Source organism: Balaenoptera physalus (assembly GCF_965194825.1).
Source record: "Balaenoptera physalus genome assembly, chromosome: 19".
Lineage (NCBI taxonomy): Eukaryota > Metazoa > Chordata > Mammalia > Artiodactyla > Balaenopteridae > Balaenoptera > Balaenoptera physalus.
The window spans coordinates 66957720-66982599 of NC_138900.1; the positions used below are offsets into that span (position 1 = coordinate 66957720).

Genomic DNA, 24880 nt, shown 5'->3' on the forward strand with positions numbered 1-24880 from the left:
TTAGCTCTAGAATTTCCGTTTGTTTCCTTCTTATAGTTTCTATTTTTTCTGTTGAGGTTTCCTGTCTTTTCACTTAATACAAACATAATTTCCTTTACATCCTTGAGCCTAATGAAACAGATGCTTTAAAATCCTTGTCTCCTGAGTCTAACATCTGGGTCACATCAGGGTTGGCCTCTGTTGGTTGTCTTGAGAAAGAGTCACATTTTCTTGTTTCTTTATATGTCGGGTAATTTTGGATTGTATCCCAGACGTTGTGAGTGACACGTTTTAGAAACTCTAGACTCCATCATATTTGTTCCTTTACATTTCCCCATAAATTTTAGGATGAGCTTATTGACTTCAAAGAACCTACTGGGACTTCGATTGGAATTGCATTGAATCCATAGATCAGTTTGGGATGAATTGACCTCTTTAAACCACTGAGTCTCCCAGTCCATGGATGTGGTGTATCCCTACATTTATTTGGTTCTTACTGAACTTCCCTCAGTGATGTGATGCAGTTTTTCCGCTTGAAGGTTTTGCATATCTTTCATGAGTTTACTCCTGGATAGCGGCTGTCTTGTGATGTTTCAGATGGTATTGAGTCCTAACGTTCATTTTCCAGCCGTGTGTGGAGACACTAAAATAGCACTCTTGGGATCTCTGAGTAGAGTCCCAGCCCTGCTGAGTATTTGCCACGTAATCTCAGGCAGATCCAGACTCCAGTTCTCTTACCTGCAGAGTGGAAGCTAAGCCGAGGTGCTGGATATTTGTTGAGTTTTTAACCCTCAACATTGTCTCCCTCCTTCTCTGGTTTATGTCACCCTCCCTTCCTGCTGGGCTTCAGGCCGGTGTCGTCTCCATCCACAGCTCCAGGGATCAGAGCATCCGTCCCCCGGCCACTGTGGCCCTCCAGAGGCTGTGACCACGTACTCTGGGCTATCAGGAGGGGCCATTTGCTGCTGGACCAGGAGGGCTTGAGGCTGCACCATGGGAGAAAGCAGCCAGCAAGGAGCCAGGGCTGCCACTGGTCTTTCCCGTTACGTGAGCCAAACATGCCCTTTCTAGCTTTGGTCCATGTGGGCCAGGTTTTCTGTCACTTGCCACCAGAGGGTCCTGGCCGTGAGAAGTCAACTCCCTGGGACTGGATTGGCCTGGGGGCTGAGCTTGGTCATGAATGTCCTCCACCATCCTTGGCAAATAGGAGCTGTGATGGGGGCAAGTGAGGGGGACCGAGGGTCCCATTTAACTTATCACAGCAGAGGGGGTGCCACCTCACAAGCCCTCAGAAGGAGAGCATTCAGGTTCCTGATCCAAACCCCATCTCCTCCCTATTCTGCCTGCATCTGGTCACCATGGGCGCTGACTTTACGTCACTACTCCCAGGCTGCCGTATCTCTGGGGTGGGGACAGTTCCGACTCTCTGGGCACTCTTGTGGGGATTCAAGTGCTACCGTGTACAAAGCACAACAGCTGGGCACATGGTTTATACTCAGGACGACCTAATTCACTATCACCACTACCACCTCACTCAGTGCACGTGTGTCCCGTGGCTGCCACAACAAGCGACCACAGAATGAGTGGCTTCAAGCCCCACGCATTTCTTACCTTACTGTTCTGGAGGGCAGAAATCTCCCTGGGCTAAAATCAAGGTGTTGGCAGAACGACACGCCCTCGAGGCTCCAGGAGTGAGTCTGTCTCCTGCCTGTTCCAGCTTCTGGAGACGCCTGCGTCTCTTGGCTCGTGGCCCCTTCCTCTACCTTCCAAACCAGCCCTGTAGAGTCCTCAGACCTCTCACGAACTCAGACCGTCCTGTCTCCCTCTTACCTGGACCCTCGTGGCGACACTGGGCACCCTCCCCCCCCGTAATCCAGGGTCATCTCCCATCTCAGGGTCGCTAACTTGTCCACCTCTGCACAGAAACTCTGCCGTGCAGGGTAACATTCACAGGCTCTGGGTCAGCGCTTGGACATCTTTGGGATTCATTATTCCGTTCTCCACAGGGCCTTTCCCCCGGGGCCCCAGGGGGAGAGGGTTCGGGCTAGGGGCGGGGCGCTGGGGCAGGGACTCATCCTATTTACAAGTTTACCGGAGCCGCTCCAGTAAGAGAATCACGGAGGGATGGGGATGGGGGAGGTCAGCTCTCCGCCCCCTGGCCCCAGTCCCCCCGTGTCTACACTGCCTTGGGGAGGGTTGTTGCCACCTGGAGTCCATTCAGAGGCCGTGGCCGGGATGGTGGAGGCATGCACGCGGGAGCCAGAGCCACGCTCCGGAAGACCTAGGAGATTCCAGCCAGAGGCTGTGAGGCGTTTGACCCTGGCCTTCTCTCTCATTCACTTACTTATTTATTTTGAAACCATTTTAATTGCAAAAATAGCACAGAGTTCGGCTACCTCCCCCGGGCTCTCCTGATATCGACCTGGGACGTAGGGCGGGACGATTCATGCTGATTCACGGCAACCCATCACCCTCCAGCCTCGGCGGAGCCTCACCAGCCGACCCGTGACCTCCTTTCTCTGGCTGAGGGTCCAGCCCGGGTCCCACACGGCATCGGTTGGTCGTGGCCCCTTAGTTAGTCTCTTTCCATCCGGGATGGTTCCTCCGTCGCCCGTGACCTTGACCCTTTTGAAAAGGGAGTACTGGCCAGTTATTTTGAAAACGTCCCTCAGTTTGCATTTGTGTGATATTTTTCGCCATGAGACAGTGGTTGTGCATTTTGGCGGGAATCCCGCAGAAGTGATGTCGTGTCCTTCTCGGAGCGTGAGCCTGGGGTCACCCGTGCCTGTGGGGCCCGCTCCCGGCCGTGGTAACGTCCATCACTTGGTTCAGTGGTGCCGCGCGGCTGCGCTGTAAGCTGCTCCTTTTCTCTTTGTAGTTAAGGAGCGTCTTAGGTGACTATGTAAACATCCTCTTTCCCGTGGAGCTCTGGCGTGCTGATTTTTGCATCCATCGATGGTGCTTGTCGGCAGCAACTCGTCCTGCCACGTGTGAGGCATGAGGATTCCCCTGCACCGACTGCCCGGGCTGTGCTGGGAGAGGTCTGCCCTCCCGCACGCAGGGACTGAAGCAACGCTCTGAGCCATTATGGACTGACGGACATTGTTTTATTCTACTGGTGATTACTGTCATCATTCCTGTAATTCCTGGTTATTACTCCGTTACTGTCATTATTAATTTTGTCGCTGAAATTGTCCCAGGCTTGCCTGGCCGTTTCGCGCTTGAACAGGAACCATCACTGGGGTTTTGTGCTCAAAGTGAAAGCAAACTCTCCTTTGCTTGGGGCCCTCGGCCCCCGCAGACCACACGGGACCGTCTCTGCCTGGGGCTCGTAGACCTCAGAGGGGCTGTGACAATTCAGAAGGACACACCGAACGGCCAACACCCCAGTGACAGTGTTCAACTCTCAAGGGAGGTTTGTGGGGGACGGGGGGAGGAATGGAGGCACCACTTGGGGGTCCCCCAAACTGCGAGAGCTGCTGTCATTCTTTCAAAATGAAAATGCGTCTTACCTGCGACCTCAGCCCACCTAAACTGGCCCTCACGTGTCCACGTTTGCTTTGGGAGTTTCACAAAGCGGACTTCTGTGTTCCAGGGGTGGCCAGTGGGGCAGAGGGTGGGCGCCTTCTCCAGTCACCCTCGCCGCAGTCTCCGTGGTCCCCAGCGGCACGACCACAGTCCCAACTACGAGGCTGCTTGTTTCCCACTGGAGCACCTGCTAAAGGAACATCGTAACGGGGGTCTCCGGGCGCCGGCCAGGGCCTGGCAAGGTCTGGGGGGGCCTGCACGGGAAGCCGAAGCCAGGGGTTCTCAGAGACAGTGGAACCATCCCATCAGAGCACCGTGGTTGCCAAGGCCCGGAGGGCACTGCTGGCCCTGGGGCCGGGCTCTTCCACGTCCAGCCATGCACAGGCCAGCCCGTGCGAGGAGGTGTCACAGGACCCCCTGCCTTTGGAGCGTCCGGCGGGCGTCTCCTCATCTGGCTCCTGTGTTCCTTGCATCTCGATATGCATGATCTTAAGGCACCGACTTTTCCAGGAACACAACCGCTAGTTGAATCTGAGGAGGTGCTAATTCTGCTTTTTGGAGGCTAATCGGGAGTCCGTGTTCCCTTGGAACACCTCGCGGGCAGCGCTGCTGCGGACGCCAAGCCCCCTCACCCTGCAGGTGCAGCTGCCCCGCCACAGTGATTCTAGCAATGGGAGCAAACAGCTGGGTCTCCGTCCCGGGTCCTGCCTTTGAAACTGCTTAACCAGGAGGGCTGAAGCCCAACGTACCGGAACTAGTGACGGGCTGGGATTTGCAAGCGGTCTGAGTGGCACGGAAGCCTGGGCTTCACCCTGCCCCGGGAGGCCCACAAGGAGCGGCGTCCGCCCTCTTCCCTCGCGCTCAGGACACCGGAACACTTGCCCCAGCAAGGAGCACGGGGAGGCCCTGAGGCTTTCAGAAGGAAGCACGCATCCCAGGCGCTATGGTAAACTAAAGCAGGCACTTAGAGAGCAAAGCAAAGCGACCGTGGCCGCAGAGGGGAGGCTGCCCGTGGAAATACCCCCTGTGCCGGGTCCACCCGAGTGGGTGCTGAGTACCTAGCACGCGCGAGGCGCCACCACCTCCCAGGGGTGCCTTCTCGAGCCAGACCTGCCCTCTGTCACCAGCCAGTCACTGGCTCCGGCCCCTGGGGTCCGGGGCCCCGTCTGGAATGCTCAACAATCTGGTGCAGAGACCAACTTTCCAAGAGACGTATTTATGAAAAAACACAAGCAGTGTCCCCCTCAGAGCAGCTCCCACGCTGGGGACTCGGGGGACGCGGCCGGCACGGAGCCCCTGGGAGGTGGCACGGAAGCCCCCGGTGCCCGCACATGAAAGCACGCCATCCAGCTCGATCCCGGATGCACATCCTCCGTCCAAATGATGAGAGAGGAAATGCGATATTATTTTAGGACTGGCCTCCGCATAATAGCCGACGAGGGCAGAGAGAACAATCCAGCGCTTGTATCAGACACAAGCAGGCCTGTGCGCTCACCCCGCCTCTGCTCCAGGAAGGCGGTTTGGCATCGAGGGCCTGGGCCTTCTGGACAGATGGCCGGGCCTCTGGGTCGGGCTCCGGAGCCCGTGGCAGCCTTGACGGACGGAGGAGAGGGGAGGACGGTGGGGACGAGGACCCTGTGTGCTTGCGAGTCTGTGGAGGGTTCCCCTGGGGATGGGCGCAGCCCCGCGCCAGCAGCAAAGCAGAGCCCCCTGCCCGGTCTCAGAGGCCTGACGGCTCTGCCATCGCCTTTGAAGGCTTTGTGATGCCGTCGGGCTCTGCTTCCCCTGGGGTGGAGCTTGGTCGTTGGCTGGGAGCAGCCCGGAGAGCGTGTGGCCCAGAGAGCATGGCCTCAGCGGTGGCTGTGCTCCTTGTTGAACCTGAGGGCCTGTCCCCACCGTTCTCCTCCTCTGAGGGGAGTGGGGAGTGGCCCAGCCTCAGGGAGCTCTCTGGCCAGGGATTCCCCCTCCCCCGCCGGGGAATAAGCCCTCCCTGCAGGTAGGTCCAGCCCGACGGTCTCTCCTGGAGCAGGGGCCACTTCCTGCTGGGCACCCTCAGACAAGTCACCTCGCCCCCCTGGCCTCAGTGGCACTTCCTCCAAGAGGACCCAGTCCGGCTGACCCCAGGCGGGTAACAAGTATCCAGGAGCCAACACTGAGCCGGTGACACTGAGTCCCACACAGGCTCTGGCCACACGTCAGCTGACCTCAGGAGTCCCTCCCTGGCCGTTTCACACAGGAGCCCACCTCCCAGGCCATGCCCTGCACCCACCATCGGGGGACCCCGTCCAGTCTGGCATGCAAATGACATGCAAATCCAGCCCTTGGGATCAGGCCTGCTTGCTTCTTCCCTGGGCCCCTCCACACCGTCGGCCTGTAGGCAGGGCCGAGCTGGCCCTTGTGGTGCTCCAAATCAGCCTGCGGTCGGTGCAGCAGGTCCAGGGGGCCGCCCATCCACACCTGGACCTGTGAGGCCGCCTCTCCCACTTCTCCATGTGGAAAGAACATGGGAATTGAGGTCGGACAAAGTAGGGTTTGATGTTGGCCCACAGCCCATTGCTGTGTGACCTGGGGTGAATCACTTGGCCTCTCTGGGCCCAGACCCTCATCTGGCGGTGGGGTGCCCAGTTCACATAGCACTCCCCGAGCACATGGGCATTCTTGTGACAGTTCCATGGGGTGACAGTCCCACCACCCCATCTCTCAGATGACAAAGCGGGCTGTCACAGGGCTGGGGGGGTGAGGGCTATGCAGTCACGGAAGCCACGCTGGACCATCGACCCCAGCCTCAGGGACTTCAGCATAGTCACAACAAGCTGCTCCCGCCGCGCCCTCAGAAACCACAGCTGTCTGCTTCCGTCCCAGGGAACCCCCCCCCGCCGCCAACTTGAGCCCCAGCGGGCCAGCAGGTGGTGGCTTTGAGCTCTTGGGCCAAGGCCACTGCTTTTAATTGCATTGTTTTCCTGTTTCAAAAATAATACCTGTTTTTTACACAAAGTTTGTAAACTACAGCAAAAACCCGAACGGGAAAATTTCAAAATTACCCTTGATTCTCCAGCCCAGGGATGCCCACTGCTGACTCGGCAGGCTCCTGTGCCCCGAGCACATAGGTCTCGTTGCTTTTTCATAAAATTAGCACCGAGGTCTCTTGTAAGCGGCTTTTCACGCTGACACAGAAGGAACAGTTTCCTGGGCGGCGGACGCGGGATTCCAGTGCTTTCTGGCGTCAGGCTCTACCGCGGCTTTTATGTAGATCACGTCCGCCTTAGACATCACGAGGTGGGGGGAGGACACACCTCGCCTGGTCTGACTGCTTCCAGGATGAACTCACGGAAGGGAAGAAGGGTCTGGGAAACAGCCCTGTGAGTTATCCCTGTCGCATGCCCTGGCCAGACTCGCAGAGTCTGTGTGTTTTAAATCTTTGACAATTTGCTAAAGAAAAACAGCGGTGTCACATCACTGATGTCTCCGTGCTTCACGGAAGCAGCGTGTTCTGTGCATCGGCCATGGTATTTCTTCCTCAAGTCGCCTGTTTGTGTCACCGCCTGTTTCTTGGTGCCCGGGTGGTGCCGGCGTTTTCCAGGGCGGCCATAACAAATCACCACGAACTGGGTGGGTTAAAGCAACAGACACGTATCCTCTCACAGTTCTGGGGCCAGATGCCCCAAATCCAGGTGTCGTGTGGCCGTGCTCACTCCAGAGGCTCTGGGGGGGTCCCTCCTGCCTCCTCCAGCTCCGGGGGGCTCCATGATCACATGGCCCTTTTTCCTGAGTCTGTCCAAATCCCCCTGTTTTCATAAAGACCCCAGCTATTGGGATCACCACCCTAGTCCAGCATGATCTCATCTTAAGTTGATGACATCTGCAAAGACCCTGTTTCCAAATAAGGCCCATTCACGGGTAATGGCAGTGAGAACTTGAGCATATCTTTCAGGGGGACACAACTCACTCCGCTACACTTTGCTTTTCTCTTGGTGAATGAAAGAGGCGTCTCCCTGCAGAGATCTCTTACGAGCTGCTCCGAGAGGGGCTCTGTCGGGTTCGAGAAGGATTCAGAGAGGGGACCTGAGACCCCAGCTCTCAGGTGACTGCAGGCTGAGCACCTCGGGACCCACCCCTCCTGGGTCTCCACCCCTTCCAGGGAGTGGACACTGGGGCGGTCATCCCGTGAGGACAGGGATGACATCTGTCTCCTTGGCTGTGTCCCGGGCAGAGGGCAGGTGTCCCCATGTGTCTGCGGAGCCCAGCCCTCTCCTGCTGTAACCCGTGTGTCCAGCCCTCCTCCAGAGATGGGGATGGTCACCCCGAGGAGGGAACTAGGTCCAGGGCGTTCAGAACGTGCCCCAGGCCACCTAAGCTAGATGGTCAGCTGCACAGCACACTGTCACCGCCGCCTGAAGCCCTCCTGTACCGCTCACTCCTTTGTCCCTGGAGACCGAGTGGCTCGCGGGGGTCACAGCTAAGATGCCTCAGAGCCAGGACTGGAGCAGCTGCAGCAAAGGCCCTTCCCCTGACTGCAGCTCCCCATCACGTCCCTCCAAACCCCACAACCTCCAACCCACATCCACTCTGTGAGCCGGTCCTCAGACGCACAGCCCTGAGGCCCGTCTCCGCGGCCGCCTGGGCACAGTTCAGCCCAGCAAGACGCTGAGAGTTCGCCCGCCCGTCCCGGTGCCCCCAGCTTCCAGCTCCCAGGTCCTGCGGCCACTCCATCACACGTGTCTGCACGTGTTCAAACATTTAGTCTCCTGCTTAAAAAAAAACAAAACAAAACCACTGCCTGGGGCGGAGCCAGCCCAGAGTAATGTCCCCTGTGTCCTGTCCCGCGGGGCCCTGGGACAGAGGGACACTCTGCGTGTTCTCGGGCCCCGGACCCTCTGCTCAACCCCCGCCCACATACCCCTTAAGCAGGCAGCTCACAGGAGGCCCTGGCCACAGGAAGACAGGATGGGGACGAGACAAGCTTCCCCAGGGGACAGCCACACGGCACCCGCAGCCCCTCAGCCCCAGTACTCACAGCAAGGACAGTGCTGACGGGGGCCTCAGACCCCCACCACCACCTGTAGGCTGTTTTAGAAGCATCCGCTCTGGAGCGAGCTAAGAGCTGGTGGTGTCCATTTGAAGACATCACTGGTCCCTTTCCGTGTTTTTTACCTGAAGCATGTCTTTGCTTTGTGTAGAATAACAATTAATAATCATGATTATAATGAAGAGGGAGGGGGAGAGGAGGAGGGAGTGGAAGGGGGAGAAGGAGATGAATTTTCGAAGCTCTTGCTGTGGGCTGGGCACTGAGCATCGTGACATCCTGCATCCCTAGCACAGCCCTGGGAGGGGGTCTGGGATCGCAGGCGCTAACTTACCCTAAAATGCGTGCAACCACACGCCTGGAAAATCAGCCCATGCTCACACGGGACCTGACAATCCAGCAGTTCAGTCCTCGCGATGATCTCGAGAGAGGCCGGGCAGGACTGACCGTCCCCGCAGGGCACAGGAGGAGACCTGAGCTCCAAGCGGAGAGGCGACTTGCTCAAGGTCTCCAGCCACGCTTCCTGGAAGCAGAGCTCCACTCCAGTCCCCTAGGTCTGTGCTGGAAAGTCGCGTCTCTCCAGCGACTCGCGTTCACAGGTCCACTGGAGTGGGTGCGGCTTTGGGGGTGCGGTGCTCCTGTCCCCGCCCTTCCCAGGAGGTGTAACTATGGGTGAACCTAACCAGCCACCCAGGAGCCACACCGGAGCTTGATTGTTTGTTCTCGGTGAAGTCAGTGCATTTGCTGTGCTGAATTTGTGGGTCTTGGAGGCATTGGTGTCTGCATGCTGGGATGTCGGGGGTCTGCTGGGTGTGAGTGCACCCACACACACACACACACACACACACACACACTCTCACAGAAGTAACCCTGTGTGTATGTATCTCTGCATGTCAAATGCCAGCTCGTTGCTGGATGTCCAGGTAAAGGCACCACCAAGACAGGCTTTGTTGAAATGATGGCAGAAAATATAAATATCTGAAGGAGGAGGAAGTATCCTTGCAAAACCACTTGCTGTAAGACAAAAACTGTGTCAGAAAAGCTTAAACCCAGAAGGACCCTTTAGGAATCACCCAGTTCAACCTCATTGTTTCACAGATGGAGAAACCAGAGCCCAGGAGGCGAGGTGATGTAGGTGACATCATTCAGGACATGGGTGTGTTCCTGCCACTGAGAGCTCTCCTCTCACCCACAGTCCCGTACCTGCCACCCACCCAGAGATCATCACATCTGTGAAGTTCTGTGTCACAAGCAGGGAAGGCAGAAAACAGGAGCATTCCTTTAAGGAGAAAATTTGGAGGCAGTGAAAACATCATCTTCACCATCACCGTTATCTTTATCATCATCACCATCATCCCACCACCACCAGCATCACTACCATCACCACCATCATCACCATCACCACCACCACCACCACCATCATCACCATCATCCCACCACCACCATCATCATCATCACCATCATCATCACCACCACCACCATCTCTATCATTACCATTATCACCATCACCACCACCATCAACACCATCATCCCACCACCACCAGCATCACTACCGTCACCACCATCATTATCATCACCACCACCACCATCACCATCATAACCATTATCACCGTCACCATCACCACCATCACCATCACCACCATCACCATCATTACCATTATCACCATCACCATCACCTTCATCATCACCACCATCATCACCATCATCCCACCACCACCATCATCATCATCACCACCACCACCACCACCATCACCTTCATCATCACCACCATCATCACCACCATTATCACCACCACCGTCACCTTCATCGTCACCACCATCATCATCACCATGATCACCACCATCATCACGACCACCACCAGCATCACTACCATCACCACCACCAGCATCACCATCACCTTCATCATCATCACCATCATCACCATCGCAACCAGCATCACTACCGTCACCATCACCATCATCACCATCACCACCATCATCATCACCATCACCATCACCACCATTACCATTATCACCATCATCATCACCACCATCACCATCACCACCATCACCATCATTACCATTATCACCATCATCACCACCATCATCATCACCATCACCACCATCATTACCATTATCACCATCATCACCACCACCACCACCATCACCATCATTACCATTATCACCATCATCTTCATCATCACCACCATCATCACCACCATCATCACCACCACCATCACCATTACCATCACCTTCATCATCACCACCATCACCATCACCATCACCACCATCATCACATCACAACGATGGTGGCAGTCCACTGGCTCTGTGTCAGGCTCTTTCTTAGGCACTTTACAAACGTCATTTCCTTGAATCATCCTGACAACCAATGTGTGTTATCCCCATTTTCGAAGGAGAAACCTGGGGCTCAGAAAATAGCAGGTGTCTGAAGTCCCACAGCTGGTGAGCGGCAGGGCTGCCCTCCTCCACTGCCCACAGTCACAGTTTGCCTGGTGCACAGATCGTGGAGGTGTCTCACTGTGGCGCTGGGCATGTGTAAGGAGGTTTGGGGGCAGTAAAATGAAGCAAAGACGCCTGGAGAGTGAGCAGAGCAGGACAGGGCCTGTCAGCCTTGCAGCCCTGCCTGGGGGTTGGGGAGAGGCCGTGCAGGGGGCTCCTCTGGGCTCGATGCAGAGCATGAAGCCCCGGGAGAGCTATTCCCTCCCCAGCCGGGCCCCAGCTGTCTCTCCCTCTCTGGGCCTCTGTTTCTTCACCTGTAAAATGAAGAGGCTGGACCAGACCATCCCCAAGAGTCTTTCTGGCACTGCCGTCCTCGGATGCTCTGTACAATTGCCCGTGTCACATAGTCACACTGTGTTAAGCACAGATGGCTCCCTGGAGAGGGTGCAGTACATCCTGAAGAGGTTTAAAAGAGAGAAGGGGCTTCAAGTGACAGAGAAGAGAGCATCCCAGGCTGAGGGACGACTGTGTGGTGAAGAATGAAAGGACAGAATTAGACCACTGTGGACGTATGGAGCTGAGGTGTGAGGTGTGCGAACATGAATAAGGCCCAGGGGGGAGACTGATGCACAGTGTGGTGTATGCGTGCCACAATCTAAGGGTCTACGAGAAGGCTTCATGGAGGAGGGGACTTCTTGTGTGGGTCTTGGAGGATGAATAAGAGTTTGCTGGGCTGGCAAAGTTGGCAGGAGGTGAGGAAATGCAGAGTGAGGTGGGGGAGACGCAGGGGTGTTTAGGGTGACGTGTAGCAGCTCAGTGTGGCCTGAGTTGGGGTGGGAAAGGCAGAGAGGAGGGAAGGCACTGAGTCCGGGATGCGCTTGGCCCTGGCGGCAAAAGGCCTTGAGTCTACAGCTGAGAGTACGTGTTGTCCTACGGGCACTAGGGAGCCACGAGCGGCCTGTGAGCAGGGGCGTGACGCGACGGAGTCCATGTTTTAGAAAGACCACCCCACCCATGATGTCCTGGATGTTTTTGCAATGAGTTGTTCCATTACTGACACTAACCCACCTTTGCAACCCTGAACAGCTAGACTCTCGGTAGCAAACACCATGTGGGGTTGTGCCGGGCCTGGGATGCCGCTGAGTTGGAGCGGCTGCACTCGAGCCCGGGGAGTTGTGCAGGCTCACCACGTGCAGGGTGAGCCGGGCACGGTGCCCCGTGTGTTCCAGAGCCTGCACGACACGTGAACGTCCTGTTTATCTGAGTCAGCACCTGGCAGTGACCGCCCCGGAGGGCAGGAACCACTGCATTCCCACCGACGTCGCGTGCGCAGGGTACCAGGACCGCGCAGGCAGCGGTCAGGTGATCTGCTCGCCCAAGTCAGGTCTTGGAGGGCCTTGGCCGGGTGACAGCCTCGGCCCAGGTGTGAGCAGGTGTCCAATACCCACGCCCCTCCGTGGAAGGGCTGCCTGGGAGGTTGAGAAGGACTGGGGGGAGGGGCACCCGGTTGATTGGTGACGTCACCCCGGGTGCTGGGCTGGCCCTGCTCCTGCCCTTTCCATCCGATGCCGTCGGAAGGGCTGGGGCCCAAAGGGGAGGCGGTGGCTTCGTTTGGTGAAGCACAGGGTTGGGTAGGTGCGTGACTGGCTTTTTGCTGATTCTACAAGATACAGTGGGAAGAGGAAACGGGGCCGCTGACTAGAATGCGCTGCTCGGATCTCCCTAACGCCTGTCGGGCCCGCCACGTGCACACCTTCCGGCCGGCAGGCCCCATGGTTCTTCCTGCGATGGTGGGCGTGCTGTCCCGCTGTCGGCCCAGCTCCTCGGCCACACGTGGCCGCTGAGCATTGGGAATGGGGCGAGCACAGCTGGCAAGTGAACGCCTACTTTATTTCACGTGAACACAAACCACCGCCTGTGGCCCCGATGCAGACGGCACAGCTCGGGGCGGGGGGCCAGGTTCTCCCCGCGATGACGGAGGAGGCCAGAGCGAGGCCGCACTCCCGCGGTTCGCTTTGCCCCCGGGAGGCTCCGTAGCCCCCCCAGGTCCTCCTGAGGAAGGGGGTGCCCTGGGGATGGAGTCCCAGGTAAGCCTTCTGCGCTCTCCGCAGGCTGGCACCACAGGGGGAGGGGCGGGGTGCGGGGCCAGCTGGAGGCCGGCGGGCAGGACGTGGCGGAGAGCTGTGGGCAAGGAGTAGTGGTCATGCTGGGGTCCGAGGCTCGGAACCGGGGGGACCTGGGGGTGTGAGGAGCCTGAGGACGCGAGGCCTCTTTGGAGTCAGGCCGCAGCCGCAGGGCCGTGCTTCCTGCCCCCCAGTGTGCAGCCTGGGCGTCAGGGGGGCGCCTGGGCTACCGAGGGTCCACTCGAGAAGGCCTCTCCACTGCCCGCCCTGTGCTCGGGCCCACGTGTTGCCCACAAAGCCCACTGCTCAAGCCGCTGTGCTTGGCAGGCCGCCAGGGAGGGTCCAGCCCTTCGTGGAAGTGTGTCCCGGGTGGACCCTGGTGACCGAGGCCTGGACAGGAAGGGAGGGCCAGGCGATGCGGGAGCTGAACTGATCTTCCCTGGCCATTGTGAAAGGTGTCTGCAGGGCCGGGGCCCTGGGCTCCGCACGTCCCCACACTCACGTGCTGGGCTCCCGCTGCCGACGCAGGGGCTGGAGGTGGGGCTCCGGCTGGGAGACTCGGGGCAGGTCCTGGGAAGAAGGGGGCGGGGGGATCGCTGTCGGGCTGTCCTGAGTCACGACCACTGTGGGCAACGGGGGAGCGTGATGGGGAAGTAAGTCAGGCAGGAAAGTCACTGATGGCGGCCATGCGAGGTACCGTCCACTAGTGCTCGCACGCAGCCACGGGGACGGGGCAGGGAAGCCGAGCACAGGGTGGAAGGAAGAGGCGGGCCTGGGTGTGACCCGGAGCCCGCACTGCTGCCGCTCAGCACCTCTGGACCCTCACTGGCGTGGGCGCGGTCCCAGCGAGATGGGTGAGCGGAGGAAATCCTCGCGGGGTCAGCCGCGAGAGGAGCCGTCGGGGACACACTCACAGTACACACTTTGCTGGTTCACTTCTCCGCAGATACGAGTGTTCTTGGGCGTTGGCCCTGCTGCAGGCACAGGGGGTGGGGGGTGGCAAGCAGGGGAGCAGGCCCGGCCTCTGGTTCAGGGATCCTGAGTTCCAGAAGAGTAGGTGTGAGCGCACACACACACACTCACACACGTGGGCATGCACACACGTGCACATATACACAGACACACGTGTACACATACTCTCTTGAATATACATGCACTCTCACATAAACGTGTACACACTCTCACACACACTCAAGCATGCACACGCACATACACACACTGACACACATGTATTCATGCATAGTCGTGGATATATATGCACATTCACATATGCACATGCACTCTCATACACATGCTCCTCACATGTGTAAACACACACCTACCCACACTCAGGAACACACCTCCCCTAACACATGCCTGTACACACGTACACACAATCGCATGTGCATGTACACACACACTCGGACACACGGTCACACACGCACACCGAGCTGAGGTCAGGTCACCCACCCACCTACCCAGCGTGTTCCCTCCTATCCTGGCCTCCCCTGAGGAGGCGTCCATGACAGGCATGGCCCCCGGGGAGGAGAGGCAGCGTCCTGACCGTGCCTGGCAGGGACACGCGGGGACATCAGGGACGGCTGTGCCCAGGCCCAGGGCTGCCTGAACATCCACTGGCGTCCAGAGAGGGACCTGCTCCCTGGGCTGGTCCCAGACCCAGGCCCGCCGGCTCTGCACCCAGACGGGGGCCACCTGCCCCTGCAGGCTGGCCCACGCCAGCCCGCCATGTCTCTTCAAAGACCCAGGAGGAATGCCTCATCGCTGACCTTCGCCCCCAGGAAGTCAGAGGGAACTATGGTTGGGGCCATCACAGCAGGTGGCAAAAACGGAAGCACGATTTTTCTTTCACGTCATGAAGTGGAAGAAGAGCTGGCTTGTGTCGGGGCCAGACTGGGATGGATCAGCCATTTGGAGAGAAAACGATCCCAGGGACCTTGCCACATTTTTTCTAGAAGAATGTTGGACGTTCTGGTGGCCAGGTATGGAAAAAGAAAACCTCTGTACACTGAAGTCATTCATGGCCAGTGGCATGGAGGCGTTTGCACAGGCCAGGCGGTGAGGGCGCCGCTGCTCCTACAGCCGCCCCGGCTAAAAGGGCCAGTTGTGTCCGCGCGCCGCGGCCGGTCACCCCGAGCAACACCAAAACACACATGAATGCGCCTTTTACAGCCGGGGCCTTCCTCGCAGGCTCCAGATAAATGACCGACCTGAGCGAAATGTAAATTTGTAGTTAGCCCTCGGAGACATAATTATAGGAGAAAAACAAGGACAGTGGCATTTGGACGGGGGACGGCTGGCTCCTCTCCTGCAGCCAGGCTGGGTGTCAGGGGGGCGTCCAGGACGGGGAAGGGGAGGAGGCTGGGCCCGGAGGCCCCGAGGCCCCGAGGCCGGGGCTGCAGGCCACGGTCCGTCTCCTCCCTGCCCCGGGCCTGCCCCGGGCACTGCCATTCCTTGGGCCGAACGCGGTGATCTCCACCCCAGGCCCTCGTTCTGTGGCCGCCCCATGAAAGGGCCCATTCATGCCCCAGGCCGCTGGCTTGGGTTACCTCGGCCGGCCGGCTGGTCTCCGCCACCTCTGTTTTCTTTTCATTAGAAGGATTCCCGTATTGAAGGCCTGCGAGAGGCTGAATTCGGGATGTTCAGGCTGAGAATGTCGGGTGCTGAAGAGCCGCCCGCGGGGCCCAGCACCTCCATGAGCGAGTCGGACTTACGGCGGCAGATGGGGAAACTGAGGCTCGGGCCACGTGGCTGGCAGATGGCGGGGTTGGGGTTGGGGAAACTGAGGCTCAGGCCACGTGGCTGGCAGATGGCGGGGTTGGGGATGGGGAAACTGAGGCTCGGGCCACGTGGCTGGCAGATGGCGGGGTTGGGGTTTGGACCTGGGCCACCAGCTGCCTGCTGCCCTGCTGGGCGGAGCCCGGGAGAGACGGGAGTCCTGAGCCGGTGGGCAGGGCACGGAGGTCTTTCTGGAGGCGGAGGGGCTGGTGCTGCAAGGAGGGGATTAGCAGAGCTGTCAGGACCTGGGAGGGTCTGCCTCGGGAAGTCCTGCAGGCCCAACCCTCCGCCGAGTCCTGGGTCCCTCGGCCTGGGCTGGAGCCCCGCCGGGCCCAGCGGCGTGCAGCCCCCACGTGGGAGAGCGCGGGGCTGTGCGTGGCGTGTGGCGGGGGGGTGTGCCTGTGTCTGCGTGTGGCACCCTCCTCGGGAAGAGCGCCCTCTCCTCTCCCTCTCTGTGCTCACAAACGGGGCCACTGGGAAGACAGGGAGACAGGCGGAGACAATCGCGCTCCAGGCGGGTGTCTGAGTCACGCCACCGTCAGTCTGGAATGTCTCTTTGGAAAGCGGCTGCCTCTGCTCTGGCCCCACCCGCGCGGCCACCGCTCAGGCCTCCCGCCCTCCCCCTCCCTCCCCCCCCACCTTCGCTGGGGGACCCACCCCCATCACAGCAGACCCCGCAAAGGCCCCAGACAGCTCATCAAAGCAGCTTTTACGCATGCCTGCTGGGGACCTGAGCTGCACTGGGGCAGGAAAGCTCACGCCACGCTTTATGGATAAAGACTGATTCATTTCCATTTTGTACTTTCCTTAATGTCCTCTAGAGCCTGGATTTTTTTTCCCTGATGTCAGGAAGGAGGCTTGTAGGTAGGCCCTGCCCCCGGGTGCCTGAAGGGCCGAGGGGCCATCAGGGTCCCTCATGTCCTGGGACCACTTGCTCCTCCTCCCTTGGACACCGCTACTATGTCCAACAGCTCAGCGACCCCCGGCCACTGTCTGGAGGAGCTGGGGCTGCCCCGCCGCCCCACGGGTCCTGCTTTGCCCTCCCAGCCTCTCAAATCCTCCCCAGTGGTGGGCATCCCTGTTGCCACCTCCCACACCAGGAGGCAGAAACTCAGAGAGGTTGCTGACTTGCGCAAGGACACACAGCTGGCAGGGCACAGTGGGGGACAGAGGCCAGGCCTGCCTCTGCCAGCCTCTCTGAGTTCACGGACTATTTGGCAAATTCTGCCAACATTATGTCCGTAACGTGGGTTCCTTGGAGCCCACAGGGACGGTGCACAGGGCACACCTTCCTGGGCAGGTCTTGGGTTCCATATACGTCGATGTTTGCTGCGTTCGTGCCGAAGAGGCTCTTCATGGGACGGGGCCCAAGAGCCACCAAATCCACACTCCCCCATTAACCAGCAGGACCCCTGAAGAAGTGAGGGGCGCCCAGAAGGCATCTCTGTGAGGCTGGCAGCGGGCTCCCAGGGCTCAGGCAGCCGCCTGCCACCACGCCCTCACCCTGGACTCGGCCAGGAGGCCAGCGGCAGGCAGAGGCAGTCAGCGATGGGACAGGCTCTACCACGAACTCCTGTGTCCTTAGGTGGGCCCCCTGCTTCCTCCAGCCTCAGTCTCCCCATCCAGCAAAGGGGGCTAAGGAGCCCAAGATGGCAGGTGACAGTTGCCGGGAAAACTCCAGGAGGGTTGAAACACCCGACCCGGCATGTCACAGCCACAGGCCTGGTCCGAGGTCTGAGGTCTCGTCTCCCAGGGACGAGGGCCTCGTCCTCGGGGACCCCACTGGAGAGGACCCACCCTCAGGGCAGGGGTGGGCATCACTTTCGAGGCGGGAGGCTGCCTGGACGGATGGGTGTCCACATGCCAGGCACCGTCAGTGTCAAGCTGGAACGGCCATGTGACACTAACCCCTGGAATTTGCTGGAGGTTTCACTCCTCCCGCCCCTGCTCTGGCTTTGGGTCCGCGGTTTCATTTTGACATCAGGCAGAAGTTAGGGGATGACTCAGGAGCTGACTGGCTCTCCCAGCGCACGCGGGGGGCCCAGGGAGCCTCTGCCCCTTGGGGGTGGCCAGTGGCAGGCAGCGAGGGGACAGACGGGCAGTGGGAGAGCCGGGCTCTGTGTCTGTGACTTTGGGCAGGTCGGGTCAGCACCCCTGCGAGGCTGTCTCCTCTCGGAGAGTGGAGGCTTGGTACAGCTGGGAAGCTTCCAGCTCTGCTGCTTCTCAAGGCAGAAGCTGGGCCTCCCATGGAGGAGACCCTGCCGGCCGCGCCCCCTCCACAGAGCCCCACGGGGGTGTCCTGTCGGGCAGCTCTTCCTGGGCAGGGGGCTGCAGCTCCACGTCCAGCTGAGGGGGCAGTGAGGAGGAAGAGGAGGCTCTGGGACCCAGAGGCCTAGATCACCGACCGCCTGGAGGCCGCTGGCCCCGGGGTTTTCACCCCCGGTACTGCCCAGTAATCCTTCGTTTTGGGGCCAACCTGAGCTTCGCAGGAGGTTCAGTAACATCTCTGGTGTCTGCCTGATGGTTGTCATAGCAGCCCCCCGACTGAGAAGCGCTGGGTTTCACGCCCAAGCAGGTGCGCTTGGAGGATTGGGGCGGGGGCTTGGGGGCTGTCCAGAGTCGCCAGCCTGGAAGGCTGGGCTCCCAGTTGTGTGGGATGGTGGCCCTGGAGCAGGAGAGGCGCGCCGCGCGGCCTGGTGGCCCTGGAGCAGGAGAGGCGCGCCGCGCGGCCTTGGGCGTGTCCTAAGCCCCCCTGTGAGATGGGGAGGGTGGTAGGCTACCTCCTAGGGTAGTCAGATTCATTCACTCGTGCAGCGCCTGTGCACCAGCTCTTGGGACTGTGCTCACAGCGGCGGCGCGGAGCGAGGGCCTCTGTTGCTTCCGCACACTCGTGAGAGAGAGAGAGCGCTTCTCACACAAGGGGTGCGCGGGTGTACCACGCTGGACACACACACACACACACACACACACACACACACGGGTGAGCTCTGAAACTGTGGCCTTTCTTAGAAACAAGAATAGACCCATTAGGAAGGATCAGGAAGGAAATACCTTCTGGGAACTTTGTCTGAGCCAGGGGACCCCCGGCATTAGAAACTTTAGGAAACCAACTGATTGAAATACCGATTAACTGGAGGGGGTTTCTTAGCCCCTTCCTGTGCCGCTTTCCATGGAGAGGGCGATCCCAGGACCCTGAGGCCCAGAATGATGCCACGGAAATGTGAGCTGAGGCTCGGAGCCCCTGAGCGCCAGCAGGGCCAGGAGGCGGGGCCTCTGAGCCCCTAGCCCCTTGCTCAAGTCAAGTTTTCAAGACAACTGGCAGGAATTTCTGGAACCTCCTCAGACGCTGTAACGAGCAGCCATAGGAAAATCAGCTTTGATTCGCCGTGTGTTTTAGCTGCTTATGTGTGAATTGTACATGCAGAGCTCAGCGCTCGACCACTGGTGCAAAACCATAGGCCACAGGCGGACCGGGCGACCCAGTCCCTCATTTCCACACCCGTGTGCAGGATTCTGGGCCAAAGGCCCTGTGTTACCTATACCTTGCTTTACATAATAAAGGTGTTCCTAAGAGGGTGTGAAACTTGAACTTTGTAGTCGGAGCAGGGCTGGCAGCACTCTCAGGGGGAACGTGGTTCAGACGACTAGTTCTGAAAGGATGCCTTTCTGTAAAGTGAAGAATTCCCCTCAATTTCACTTCTCAGAAGTGCCCTAAGCCCGTGCCTTGGTTTGTCTAAAGTGGGGAGGGGCTGCATCTGTTGGTGGACGCCCCCCGTGAGGGCTGCCCCCTGACCTTGAAGGACCCACATGTCCACACCAGGGACCAGCCTCTCGCTCCTGCTTGCCCCAGGATAGGCTGTGTCACACACACCGGGCTGTGTGGCTTTGGGCAGATCCCTTGCCTTCTCTGGGCCTGGATGTCCTCATTTGTGAATGAACCACTGAGCAGCTGACCTGTTAGGGTCCCTCCGGCTCTAGGAACCTGCATGGTTCCAGCTCCCCACCATCTGTGTTCCAGTCTGGGGCAGGCCAGAGGCTGGACGCGGCGGGGGCCCAGAGCCAAGGCACTATGATTTTAGGGACCATCAACTCCCACCTTCGAGGCGTGGAGAGACCTCCAGCTGAAGTTCCCCAAGCAGGTGCAAAGCGACAGTGGTGTGCCCCCCCCCCCCACCACTCATCCTCCCCGCCAGAGGCACAGGGGGAAATGTTTACCGGGCAGGTACCAGGTGAGGGCTGGAGAGGAGGCCCGGCGGGGATGGAGAGAGGGGAGCGATTGGAAACCACATGGGTACACTCACGCCGCCAGTTTGGGAAGTCGTGCTAATCCAGCCTTTGCCTCCGAGCAGCAGCAAGCCCTGCCAGTTTTGGGGTGGGCTGCCAGGGGGCCTGGGTAAGGTTTGCTGGCTTATGGACCTTACCCATCAGGACCCCCATCACTAGGGTGGATCCCCCTGAAACAAATACCTAGGAAGAGCGGTGCTTAAAAATAGCGGGGTGGGGGGCGGGGGTGGGGAGCAAAGTTTGTAACTGAAGCCGCCGCGGTTGCCTGGGGGCAGACCCCGCGGCCCTCCGGAGCACCAGCCGGCTGCCGGGAGCTTGTTTGGAGAGGACTTGGCCCGCGCGGCCCGACCTGGGAAGCGGGTGGAGGTTGCTTTCCTCCTTTCCCCACCCCGCCCCGGAGGGGCAGAGCGCTGCGCGGCCCGGGCGGGCCTGCGGTCAGGGATGAGGACTGCGCCTCCGCGCCGCAGAGCGCTGCGCGCGGGCCGGGAGCCGGCAGCCGCCGCTGCCGTTCCGGGAGCTCGTTCGCATCCGCCAGCGCGGCGAGCGGCGCGGGGCCCTCGGAGCGGGAGGTGAGTGTGGACGCGCCGCGCCCCGCGCCGCCCGCGGCTCCCGGGCAGGGGCACTAGCTCGGGTGGCTCCGGAGGGACTCGGGGCTTGGCCCCCGGGGTCACCTGGCTGCCCGCTCCCCGCCGCGTCCCCGCGCCCTCGGTGGCGCGCCCCGGCGGGGCCGGACGGACCCTCCCGGCCCTCGCTGCTCCGCGGCCCGGCTGCCCCGACCTCGCTCCCGGCCCGGGACGTGCAGCGCCGCAGACGCCGGGGCGCGCCGGGGGCTCGGCGGGGGCCGCGGCCGTGCCGCCTGGCCTCAGCCCTGTCCGGCGCCCTTGACAGAGCTTGGGCCAGCTCCGCGGGACACTTTGCAAAGTGCAGCCCAAGTGGCCGCCGAGCGGTGGGTTCCGGGGAGCTGGGAGCCGCCGGGCCGGACTGCGGGGAGCGGGGGCCGGGAGGGGGGCGCGAGCGGCCGTGGGCCGGCCATTCATTTTGGATCGCAGCAGTTGGTCCCCGAGCCGGGCCGCTGCCTCCTCTGGGTCGCCCCCGGGCGTGCTGGCCCCGTGGCACTCGGACACTGCGGCGGAGGCAGCGCGCGGAGCGGGGTGGGGTCTTTCCGACCGGGGGGCTCCGCGTCGCTGTGCTCCTGCGGGGGGAGGCCACGCGGCGCCCCAACCCGGCCCGCGCCCCTGGCTGGCTTGGCGCGCCGAGGGAACCGGGCCAGAGGGACCCGTGGGGACGCGGCGCCGCACGGCGGCGGCCGGAAGGGAAGGCCAGCCGGGCTTGCGGGGACTTCCCGCGGCCACCAGACCCTGCCCCTGCACCGTCCGCCCGGGGGTGGGGGTGAGGGCAACGAGGTCGGAGGGACAGGCCTCTGGGTGCAGCGGCGGCGGCGGTGGGGGGCTCCTGCGCCGTGGCAGCTGCTGAGGCCTTTAACCCTTTCCGGACTGGTGCTTGAGCGGACACTATTTGCTGTGTAGGGACTGTGCCACGTGTTACTGTGTTGATCCTCATATCATGAGCTAGGTGGTGCCCCATATTCTAGATGAAGAAACTGAGGGCCAGAGAGGTTAGGTAACTGGGCCAGCGCAGCACAGCTAGTGAGCAGCAGTGGCTGATAGCCCCTCTCCATTCCATCACATGGGCTCCACGTCTGCCTCTTGGTTGAGGAAATGTGCATTGAGCCCTCACAGTGTCCCACAATGTCCCAGGCATCCCCTGACCCAGCAAAGACCACTGCCTTCCTGATAACAGGCAAGGTAACAGGCAAAATGCCGGGGACAGTATCAGACAGGGAGCTGGTGGGGGGGAGGTGGGGCGGAGTTACAGTTTAAGGAAGGACAGCCAGGGCCACCTCTGAGAAAGTGGCCTGGGAGGGCATGCCCTCGCGTACCTTGTGCCCGGCCTGGCAGGTCCGGAACCACGGGGCAGAGCCTGCCAGGAGCCTCCCTGTGAGGAGGAAGAGGGGGAATCCTGTTTGAAGAAAATAGGAAGGCCAGGCCATCTCGAGGGGGACCGTGGCCCCTACAGCGTCTCAGCCTGGGAAGCACAGTGTCTCAGCCTGGTGAAGCATGTGTGGCCCCGCACCTGAACCCCTGGCTGGCTGCCACCCCGGGCAGTGTGGAAGCAGCAAGTCCCAGGATTTCAGGGTCAGAGGGAACTTAGAGGTCATGAACTTCAACCCCCTCATCCGGGCTTCGGTCTCCACCAGACCCTGCCTCTGGGTCACCGACTCTGCTTGAATACCCCCGGCGACGGGGAACTCACTCCCGTCACAGCAGCCAGGTCCCACCCCTGAAATCCGCCGAAGGGTTCCAAGAAAGCTCTGCTGCAAGTAGAGCAGAAAGCCTCCTACCTGTGGTTTCTGTCAGCTCCAGTCCTGTCATCCGGGGGCAGCACACTTGGGTTAACTCTCACACGCGGTTGCCTCTGCAGAATGTTAATAGAGAGATTATGTCCCCTGTTAGCCTCCTCTTTTCAGGGCCTGCGCCTTTTCCAACTTAACTTCCAGGCCAGGCACCTTCCCGCCTCCCTCCCTGGGAGAAGGTCAGCGGGTCTCCACCTGGCTTCACATTTGTGAGCACCAGGGTGGCCGGGAAACAGAGACCTGCCCTCACCTCCTTTCTTCTGGAACCTTGCAACCATTGATGGTGCCAAAGACACATGTGCTCCTGGACATCGGCTCACACTTCTGCTTCCTCCAGAGCCCTGAGACTTCCGAGCCAAGCCCCACCCCATCCCTGTTGGTTTTGACTGTAAGAATTCAGTTACCCTCTGCTTCCTCATCCAAAAGGAGGGGCTGAGAGTGAGGGGTAAGGCAGTGCAGATCAAGAGCGCAGGCTCCAGAAACAGCTGTCCACGGGCTGTGTGGGCAAGTCACCAGGACAGTGGGGGACTTCTCAGGGCGTCATGGGACAGGCTGAGGGACAGAGCGCCGGGGCACAGGCAAGCATGCCGAGTGGGCAGATGCTGTGTGGTTACTGCCCTCGGGGCCACGGAGACTCCAGGGGGTCTGTGGGAGGGGTGTGGAAGATGCAAAATACTTGAAAGGGTGCGAGGTGCCAGCTGCAAGTCCAGGACAGAGGGAGGTTGTAGGGAACCATCGTGCAGCCAAGGCAGGACGCAGCCTGGGTCCCGGTGGGCCCGCCTCCCCAGCCCACCCCGGCTGGCCTGCCCACCTTGGCTTTGGTTCATTGTAGATACGTGGTGGGGAAGAGAGCTGGGAAAGTACATGACCAGCCCACTCTCCTGCCCGCTGCAGACAGAGCTAGAGCTGGAGCCCAGCATTCAAAGACAGCCACGGTCCAGCCCGTCCTCTCCCGGACAGCCCTCCTGGTCCATTCAGCATCCAGGATGCTGGCTCCTGCTTCCCACCTCGCGGCCTGGACACCTGGCGTCCTGTCCCCCATCTCCACCGTCCCACCTTCCCCATCAGGACACCCCTTCCTTTGTTCGGCCCGCAGTCCTTCTGGCATCCCACCTGTCATCACCTGTGGGCCTGCCCATCCCCCGCTAGACTGTCCCCCATGAACAGGAAGGTGATGCCGTGCTCAGAGCTCTGTCCCCGCCAAGCCGTGCCGTGCACTCAGCACCCCTGGCGGGGGTACTTTCAGGATTCTATTGCCAACCTCGTTCTCTGATGGAATTGGGGGCTGAACTGAGCCTGGTGGAGGGAGGAGGGTGGGGGCGGGGTGAGCTCTGTGAGACATCCTTGCAATTGCCTGGGGCTAGTTTATCCTCACCTTTCACCTGGTGGCCATGGCTGGGGTGGCAGACGCCGTCCTCAAGGACTGATTGCAATCTTGTACGTCACTCAGCCCCACCATTTCCCTGGGTGGAAAGAAAAGTAAGCCTGTATGGTTGGGCAGGTTGTTCAGTGCACAAGGGCGCCGAGCCTGTACTCTGCTCAACAGGCCTCCCTCCGCACACCCAGGCTGCGTCCATCCTGGGGGTGCCTTGTCCTACACACCCAAAGGTCCTGGAAGCGTGAGTGGCGGCCCCACCATAGCCGTGTATGCCCTGCACGGGCTGCTTTCTTTGCTCGTGAGGACTGCGTACACAGTGCCGTCGCGTGTGCACCCTGGAAGCCGCCCTCCAGCAGGGCTGAGGCCTCTGTCATTTCTGACTTGGGATTCCCTCCTTCCTCCTCGGGTGCTATCCAGCGCTTTGGCCCCTCAGCCTTCTCATGGGTCCACGTCACTCCTGCAGATGCCCCCTTGGACTGGGTCTGCCAGGCCAACTTGGGGAAGGGTAGGCGGCAGGGTGGCAGGCGGGGGCCGGGCCTGGCTGTGGCCTGCACTGCGAGTTCCTGCCTCCAGATGGTCTTTAGCGCCCGCGGCCCCGCCCCTGCGCACGGCCGGCCTGCGGTCGCCCGGCCTGGCTCCCAGTGACCAGAAAGTGAGATCGGTGTCTGCCCTGGCAGGACTTTGGGGGCCGTGACCCCGGCGTCAAACTATAGGTTTCCTGCTCATTACTCACCCCAGTTCTTGTCAGGATTGAAGTGGTCTCTTAGAATTACATCCTTGTCTAAATAAAGCTGGCTTTTTGAAGGACAGTTCCAAATATAAGCTCCCTTTATGACCGTGGGGAGAGCCTGAGGATGGAGGGGGGCTCCCTCCAGAATGCGGGGATAGCCTGGGGGACCCTGGGCCCCGACACCGTCGTCCAGGCCCCCTCCCCGCCCT

At 60.3% G+C, this 24880-nt stretch overlaps 2 protein-coding genes across 7 annotated transcripts in view; one reads left to right on the forward strand and one right to left on the reverse strand.

Annotated features, from left to right (window-relative positions):
• The window catches only part of ZNF469 (zinc finger protein 469), a 285469-nt gene that overhangs the window by 211324 nt on the left and 49265 nt on the right, over positions 1–24880 (forward strand). For 2 of the 6 annotated variants that reach the window (XM_082436883.1, XM_082436882.1), the window contains exon 1: positions 20412–20719. The exons of 3 other annotated variants lie outside the window; for them this stretch is intronic. The gene's annotated coding sequence lies outside the window, so the exon portion shown is untranslated. Of the gene's footprint in view, positions 1–20411; positions 20720–21011; positions 21097–24880 lie in introns of those variants that run through there. One more of the 6 variants, XM_082436888.1, reaches the window with a different exon arrangement.
• Positions 12291–22875, reverse strand: LOC309648499 (uncharacterized protein; the record flags this gene model as incomplete). Its single annotated transcript, XM_082437118.1, has 6 exons — positions 12291–13149; positions 13594–13714; positions 14006–14129; positions 22090–22145; positions 22552–22656; positions 22814–22875. The coding sequence occupies 6 exons, from the start codon at positions 22873–22875 to the stop codon at positions 12862–12864; spliced, it is 756 nt and encodes a 251-aa protein (XP_082293244.1). The 3' UTR covers positions 12291–12861.